The sequence below is a fragment of the Thalassophryne amazonica genome, chromosome 10 (assembly GCF_902500255.1).
Source record: "Thalassophryne amazonica chromosome 10, fThaAma1.1, whole genome shotgun sequence".
NCBI classification, from domain to species: Eukaryota; Metazoa; Chordata; class Actinopteri; order Batrachoidiformes; family Batrachoididae; genus Thalassophryne; species Thalassophryne amazonica.
This window is the reverse complement of record NC_047112.1, coordinates 88,691,010-88,700,085: the sequence shown is the minus strand read 5'-3', so window position 1 is coordinate 88,700,085 and position 9,076 is coordinate 88,691,010. Positions and strand designations below refer to the sequence as shown.

Below are 9,076 nucleotides of genomic sequence, written 5' to 3'. Positions count from 1 at the left end.
AATGTCAGCAGGCCTCTGTGTTTATTTTATTCAGAGATTTCACACAGTTTTGTGTCCTTCAGTGTTTAAACAAACTGAGCGCACCCTCTCTCCCTCTCTCAGGGATAAAGTGTTATTCGTCAGACACATTAGACAGAGGGGTGGGGCACCACTAAAGATTTCTTAATGGGCTCTGCTGTCCTCTCGCCCATCTGCCTCCGTGATAAACACAGCTATTCCACGGATACACACCAAAGCACAGGAGCAAGACCTCTGCAGAGTGACACGGATTATCTGATCGGTTGTTTTCCGTCTGCACAGGAGATGAATATGATGGAAAAAAGTAGAAGCAGGTAACATTTAGACTAGTATCATGACAGGATTTCTGTGACTGAGTGATTGATCCGGATGTCTTATCACTGTCAGAGCGCATGGAGAGCACGCACCTTATGAGTGACTGATCTGCACAGCCTGTCGAACCCCAATTTTTGGTCCTGAAGTAGGATGCCGTCCCTGCACCATGGAGCAATCTTCATCGGAGCCTTTCTCATTGTGACCGGGGGCTCCACAGCCTTTCTAGCCTTGTCCCAGAGCCGCCTGCAGGCTTTCTCCCTCTGCTGTGTGGTGCTGGGATTCGTCATGCTCATTTTGGGTCTCTTTTGGGCCATGAACAGCAAAAATACTGCAAACTACAATCACCAAGATTTTGATACAGAGTGTCCACATTATCCGTACAATGACTGCCCCAACTTTGGAAGCCATGGCCTCTTCACACCCCCAGGAAACCGTTTCCCAGAGTCCCAGTCTGTGTTTCTTCCAAGGTGGGTAAAGGACTCCAAAGGACACTTTCGACATGAATTTAAGCTGAGGTTTGTCTAGCATGAGTATTTAAATATTTATGGCTTGGCTTGAGTTCAGATCTTTAGCACTAGTACTGGTAACTTTGCCATACTGTCTACAAACTAATAAATATTTGGCGTGTGGATGTGTTCTGTACCAAAACACAGGACCCAACTCATGCACTTTTTCCAAGATAAATCACTTTGTAGTCTGTATGTGTCAACAGTTTTGGTGAAAAAAACCTATCCGGTTGTCTTCTGTTGTAGTTCTCAAAGTGGAATGGTTGACTATAATAATATCTATAGTATAACTGCCTATAAACAAGAACAGTGCCAACAGCAACAGCTCTGTCATGGCAGGGATCAAATACGTCTACCAGGGTAATGTCCACCAAATGACAAAGGAGTGGTTTTATATTTTGGGTCTTTTGTTCTTTTTGCAGCATACTGTATGTATGGACCATGGTGATGTCATAAAGGCAGTATTTGAAATACAGAAATAAAAGAAAAAGACCTAAAGGACACTTTGAATCAGATAATTCATGAAACTACTGGCTGTGTTTCATTTAGGTGTGGCTGCTTGGAACAGATCGATCATTAAAGCAGAATTCCACAAATAAAACTTTGTACACAGAAGTACATATGATAGGTTTTGGTTCTATAAATTGTGTAAATGTGCAATCATACATATTTAGCACAAAAAGTGGTATGAACTTTTAAAACACGTGCACGTCTCCTTTAAACTGAAGGTTCCGTGCTGAGGCTCAGCCGTGATGAAACAGGCGAGGCTCCGAGGAATCATTCGTCCATTAACCACAACTCTGTAAGATAAACATGAGCTGATCCTCCTGACACTTGTGTTTTTTCCTAATATGACAAGTCAGATTCAGGGTCAGTGTCAGGAGGACACAACAAATTCTACAATCCCCGCTCCCAACACACACACACACACACACACACACACACACACACACACACACACACACACACACACACACACACACACACACACACACACACACACACACACACACACACACACACACACACACACACACACCACTCTTTTCACTGGTGTCTGTGTCTGAACTGTAGACAAGATAACTCAAAAACAGTTGGATGGATTTCTTTCATACTTGGCAAGAACATTACTTGGATAGAAACAGTGGCTTGCAAAAGTATTCAGCCCCTTGGTATTTCAAGCATTTTAATTTGTTTATGCCATTTCAAAAAGTAAATCAGGCTTCTCAATATAAAAATTCGAAAATTATCTTCCTTAGACTCAAACTGAAAGTAAATTTCTACAACTTGACATAAATTAATCAAAAATATAAAAGCCAAGATGATGGGTTGCATAAGTAATCAGCCCCTTTGGTGTAATACCTGTAAGTAATCAGTTTAATTGCCAGTTTTCTTCAGACAAGTCAGGGGATGGATACATGAACATTTCCAAGTCACTGAATATATCTTGAACTTGCACAATTTCTCCAATGACAGCCACAGAGGCCTGTAACTTCTTCTGGGTTGTCTGGATGTCTTGGTGGCTTTCCTCAGTCTTCTCCTTCTTGCACAGTCACTCGGTTTTTGAGAACTGTCTACGCCATACAGATTTACCACAGAGTGCCATACTGTTTGTATTTCTTCATAACTGATGTAAATAAAGTTCAAGACATATTCACATGGATGAAATTCATTTTTCCTCAAAATTCTACACACAATGCCCCGTAATCGCAATGCGGGAAAAAGCATTTTGAGATTTTTACAAATTTGTTAAAATAAAATAAAAAAACTAAGGAATCACGTGTACGTAAGTATTCACAGCCTGGAGTTTTCCAAACAGCACCCGAAGGACTCTCAGACCATGAGAAACAAAATTCTCTGGTCTGATGAGACAAAGATTGAACTCTTTGGCGTGAATGCCAGGTGTCATGTTTGAAGGAAACCAGGCACCATCCCTACAGTGAAGCATGGTGGTGGCAGCATCATGCTGTGGGGAAGTTTTTCAGCGGCAGAAACTGGGAGACTCATCAAGATTGAGGGAAAGATGAATGCAGCAATGTACAGAGACATCCTGGATGAAAACCTGCTCCAGAGCGCTCTTGACCTCAGACTGGGGCAACGGTTCATCTTTCAGCAGGACAATGACCCTGAGCACACAGCCAAGATATCAAAGGAGTAGCTTCAGGACAACTCTGTGAATGTCCTTGAGTGGCCCAGCCAGAGCCCAGACCTGAATTTGATTGAACATCTCTGGAGAGATCTGAAAATGGCTGTGCATCGACGCTCCCCATTCAACCTGATGGAGGTTGAGAGGTGCTGCAAAGAGGAATGGGTAAAACTGCCCAAAGATAGGTGTACCAAGCTTGTGGCATCATATTCAAGAAGACTTGAGGCTGTAATTGCTGACAAAGGTGCATCAACAAAGCAATGTGCAAAGGGTGTGAATACTTATGTACACGTGATTTCTTTATTGTTTTTTTTTTAATAAATTTGGAAAAAATTCAGAAAAAAACATTTTTCATGTTGTCATTATGGGGTATTGTGAGTAGAATTTTGAGAGAAAAAAATGAATTTACTCCATTTTGAAATAACGCTGTAACATAACAAAATGTGCGAAGAGTGAAGCGCTATATGAATGCTTTCTGGATGCACTATTAATGACATTAAAAAACAAGAATTTGGCGCACAAGTTTGAATTTATTTGGATTTTCTCTAATCCACACAGGGTCAAAATGATACATGCAGGCTCAAATTTATACATATGTTCACATAAATCTTAATCTGTGGTGTTGAAGGTTCTGCAGTATCTTTTGTGACAAGGCCAGTTGACCTCCTTTTTAAAGATCATGACTGACTACAGATGGTAGTTTGTGTTTGCCAGCATAAAAAGGGTGTGTTTGACAGTGCTCATAGGAGTGATCAATATTGAAAACAATGGGAAAGTCCAAGGAACTAATTGAAGATCGAACAGGGAGAATTGTGGATTAACCAGTTTGAAAGGTCTTTTGGAGTAGATATTACTAAAAAATGGAGTAACTGTGCAAGAAGGAGAAGAGTGAGGAAACCCACCAAGACAACTCAGAAAAACTTATAGGCTTCTGTGGCTGTGACTGGAGAAATTGTGCACAGTGCATGTTTTGCATGTTGTATCCCCAGTTATACAGCGTCATGATGAAGTGGTAAAGAGGATGATTTTCTTTCACCAAAACATCAGATCTAGGCTTGCATCTCAGATGTACCTTCTGACAAATTGTATCTGATCTTTCAGGTCTTCTTTGTAAGAAAAGCCTCCACTTCATCATGAAGCTGTATAAATGGAGATAAAATCCCAATTCCAATGAAGTTGGGACGTTGTGTAAAATGTAAATAAAAACAGAATACAATGATTTGCAAATCCTCTTCAACCTAAATTCAACTGAATACACCACAAAGACAAGATATTTAATGTTCAAACTGATAAACTTTATTGTTTTTGTGCAAATATTTGCTCATTTTGAAATGGATGCCTGCAACACATTTCAAAAAAAGTTGGGACAGTGGTATGTTTACCACTGTGTTACATCACCTTTCCTTCTAACAACACTCAATAAGCATTTGGTAACTGAGGACACTAATTGTTGAAGCTTTGTAGGTGGAATTCTTTCCCATTCTTGCTTGATGTACAACTTCAGTTGTTCAACAGTCCGAGGTCTCCGTTGTCGTATTTTGCGCTTCATAATGTGCCACACATTTTCAATGGGCGACAGGTCTGGACTGCAGGCAGGCCAGTCTAGTACCTGCACTCTTTTACTACGAAGCCACGCTGTTGTAACACGTGCAGAATGTGGCTTGGCATTGTCTTGCTGAAATAAGCAGTGACGTCCCTGAAAAAGACGTTGCTTGCATGTGTTGCTCCAAACCTGGATGCACCTTTCAGCATTGATGGTGCCCATCACAGATGTGTAAGTCGCTACTTACACAGATGTGTTAGTAGCAATGAACTGTGTTAACTGACAGTGGTTTTCTGAAGTGTTCCTGAGCCCATGCAGTAAGATCCTACACAATGATGTCGGTTTTTAATGCTGTCATGCTCGGCTTAGTTCCAGGCTTCAGTCCTTATTTTCCCTCTTTATTTGGTTCTGCTCCTTCTGCCCCAGCCTTGTTTTATTAATTGTTACTTTCATTATGTGTTCATTCTATATCCTATTTTTGCTTTGTTATGCCGCGTTCACACCGGGCGCGACGCGAGCGACTGCAGCCACAGGTTGCCATGTAATCCCTATGTAAGGATGCGTTTTGGCGCCAAACCGCGCAGCACGACGCGATGGACGCGAGTGAAGCGATTTTGAGCGTTTTGCGCATTTGTGGCGCGATATTGCGTCACGTCACGTCGCGTTGGCCCTCCTCCCCAAGTTTAAAAATCTGAACTTTTCGTCTCTTCGCGCCATGATGGACCAATCAGGGACTGAATATGTAGTGACGTGGAGATGTCTGGAGTTTGACTGAAGATGTGAACATGTCCGGTATCTGGTAGCAGCCTGTGAGCAGGACTTTTGTCTCTTTTGTCCTTTATTTCACAATCACAGAGTTTTTGGAGCGAGCAGCAGCCCCACAGCAGCGGGGAGCGGAGTTTCTTTTTACTTTTATTTTACGTGCGTGTGCACGAATCGTCCTGGAGATTATTTTACTTATTAACTACACAGCTTTATAATAAAGCAAATGGTGACTGGTTTCTAAACTCAATTATGACAGTTTTTGGAGCAAGCAGCAGCCCTACTTGCAGCAGCAGGAGCGGAGCTTTTTCCTTTTCTTTTTTTTTACGTGCGTGCGCGCGAGCGAATCGTCTGTAGAGAATATTTTATTAATTAACTACACAGATGTATAATAAAACAAATGGTGACTGGTTTCTAAACACAATTATGACAGAGTTTTTTGGGGGAAGAGCCAGCTGCAGCAAGCAGCGGAGTTTCTTTCTTTTTTTTTTTAATTGTTTACATGTGTGCGCGTGAACGGGACAGTTGATCCTCAAACTGGCTCCCGCAGAGGTGGAAGGCCCGCTGAAAGCGGCCGTCACCCAGACACAGCTCCTGCAGCAAATAATGATACTCTCTGTATTGGGAGCTTTCCACAGCAACTCGCTCCATGTGATCAAGGTCCGTCATGTTAGCTTGACTGACAACCGGAGCCGGTGAGCGGAATGGAAGCTCCTCCTATTTGATGATGCACCGGGGCGAATTTTCGCAGCGAAAGTCCACCCAAGCAGAGCGACACACCGGGCGAAGGAGGCGCATCCGTCGCCTAGCGACCCACGCGAATTTGTAGCGTCTGATCGCGCCCGGTGTGAACGCGGCTAGGTTTCACCTGACCACGCCCCTTCCAGGCCCTTCCTCCACCACGTGAACCTCATTATCCTGTTACCACCTGTTCTTATTTAAACTGCTTCAGTTCACTTCCTGACTGCTCGTTTGTTGATTCATTCACTTACCAGCAGTTTGTCTCGTTCTGTTTATGCCAAGCCGTGTTTTTGACTCTGCTCTGTGTACTGGATCCTGCTTTTTGCCTCAGCCCTGATAACTCTGTTCGCTCGTGTACTGACTCTGCTTGTTTTTGACCACGTCCTCCGTCTTGTCCTTGCCTGGTACTTTTGCTCCTCGGACTGCCTTCCTGTTACTGAACTCTGGCCTGAATTAAACCATCCTTTAATCATATATCCTGTTGTGAGCCTGCATTTGTGTCCAGCCTCTGTCTGTGCCTCGTCTCCACTCAGCCCCTGTCAAATGCAGTGCCACCTGAGGGTTCGAAGGTCACGGGCATTCAGTCTTGGTTTCGGCCTTGCCGCTTATTGTAGAAAGTTCTCCAGATTCTCTGAATTTTCTGATTATATTATGGACTGTAGATGATGGAATCCCTAAATTCCTTGCAATTGAACATTGAGAAACATTGTTAAACTGTTGGACTATTTTTTCATGTAGTTGTTCACAAAGTGATGATCCTTGCCCCATCTTTGCTTGTGAAAGGCTTAGACTTTGGGGATGCTCCTTTTATACCCAATCATGAGTGTCCTCAGTTCCCAAACGCTTATTGAGTGTTGTTAGAAGGAAAGGTGATGTAACATAGTGATAAACATACCACTGTTCCAGCTTTTTTGAAACGTGTTGCAGGCATCCATTGCAAAATGAGCAAATATTGCACAAAAACAATAAAGTTTATTAGTTTGAACATGAAATATCTTGTCTTTGTGGTGTACTCAATTGAATATAGGTTGAAGAGGATTTGCAAATCATTGTATTCTGTTTTATTTACATTTTACACAACGTCCCAACTTCATTGGAATTGGGGCTATACAATATGCAAATCAGTCAACTCCATACAAATTTACCATAGAGTGCCATACTGTTGGTATTTCTTCACAATTAATGTAAATAAAGTCTAAGACATATTCAGTGACTTGTAAGTGTTCATGTATCATCTCCTGACTTGTCTGAAGAAAACTGGCAATAAAACTGATTATTTACAGGTATTATACCAAAAGGCAGATTACTTATGCATCCATCATCTTGGCTTTTATATTTTTAATTAATGTATATCAAGTTGTAGCGATTTACTTTCAGTTTGAGTCTAAGGAAGGTAATTTTAGAAATTTTTATCTTGAGAAGCCTGATTTACTTTTTGTATTTGAAATGCCATAAACAAATTAAAATGTGTGAAATACCAAGGGGCTGAATACTTTTGCAAGCCACTGTATGATACCAAAGTGCTCCATTACTTATGCAACCAATCATCCGGGCTTTTATATTTTTAATTAATTTATATCAAGCTGTAGAGATTTGCTTTCAGGTCAAGTTTAAGGAAGATCATTTTAGACATTTTTATTTTTTAGTATTTTTTTTTTTTAAATGGCATAAACAAATTAAAATGCGTGAAATCTCAAGTATTCCAATACTTTTGGAGGGCACTGTATATGTGACTGCAACTTTAGTTTTTGTCAAAACATCGATTGTATTCCTGAGCACAGACTGTTGGTGACTCACCCAAATCACAGACAGTCTTGTCTTTGTGTGACTGCGACTTTAATTTGTGTTCTTTCAGAATATCCATTTTCTGTTTTCTTGATCACAGAACATTGGAACGCCACAGGCATGGTGCACATGGTGAGGAATTTGACTACCCGCCAATGGATTCCAATGGTTTTAGTCCACTGCCCCATCCTCCTCTGTGGCTCGGTCCCCCACCACCATATGAGGTTGCCATCAAGACCACCTGCAGTTCCACACATCTGCGGCGTGCATACTCGGACACGCAGCTGGCCTCAGAACCCCTGTTTGGACAGTCCAGAGAGATCAGCTTTGAGGTGTGATGCTGTGGACCTATTGCCTTGAGCAAGTGACTGGGCATGAAACTGGGACTATTATGATTATTATGATTTTTCTTTTTTAAGCTATAGTTTATGACAGAGAGATTTGCAGTATTCTTCTTTCTGAGCAGGTTCTCGCATGCTTCCATTCATTTTCTGTAATTGCATCGCATCATTCCTTAACAGGTCTAAAGGAAAAAAAACACTGCAAAATTCATATGAAAAAAAAAATGCATAAAAATGAAATGCTGCTGCAAGTCATCAGGAATGTCTAATGCAGAATGTAACCATGCATTGTTATTTTTGAAGGATGTGATCAAAATTGTGAGTTCTATGTCTCTTTTGAATTGTTTGGTAGGAGACAGTCTGCTACAGTCACAAACCAAGTTTGGCTGAGATCTGGAACTCATTTAGAGTCAGTGAATATTGCGCTACACAATAATTCCAGCTGGTTTTGAGAAGTCAATACAACTTGCTGCACAATCATCTGATCTGCTGATCTGACATATATATATACAGCACACATCTCTGCACTGTCAGAAGGAATTGCTGCCACAGAGCAACAAGGTCTATTGAAAACACCTGCATCTTGTCGTTGACATTGTCATGTAAATTTTTGTTTTGTGATTCAGTGATATCATAATATACGGTTCTGTGTGGCCTTGTCATCTGATCAATTCTGTCAAAAACTGAACCGCTGTATCCTTGACCAGCATGCAACCCTACCACCATGTTCCATATAGGCTCCAAACTCACTCACTCATCTTCAACCACTTACTCCAATTAAGGGTCACGGGGGGCTGGAGCCCATCCCAGCAGTCATAGGGCGTGAGGCGGGGTACACGCTGGACAGGACACCAGTCTGTCGCAGGGTCACATGTACACAAACTAACACATTCTGTCGGAACACCCCAGAAGGAACCCA

The 9,076-nt window shown here is 41.7% G+C and overlaps 1 protein-coding gene across 1 annotated transcript; it reads left to right on the top strand.

Moving 5' to 3' along the window:
* Window positions 1–310: 310 nt before the first annotated feature.
* Window positions 311–8,309, top strand: si:dkeyp-51f12.2. The gene is made up of 2 exons (XM_034180856.1): window positions 311–800; window positions 7,917–8,309. Exons 1-2 carry the CDS (start codon window positions 484–486, stop codon window positions 8,152–8,154), a joined length of 555 nt encoding a protein of 184 aa, XP_034036747.1. The 5' UTR covers window positions 311–483; the 3' UTR covers window positions 8,155–8,309.
* Window positions 8,310–9,076: the final 767 nt, after the last annotated feature.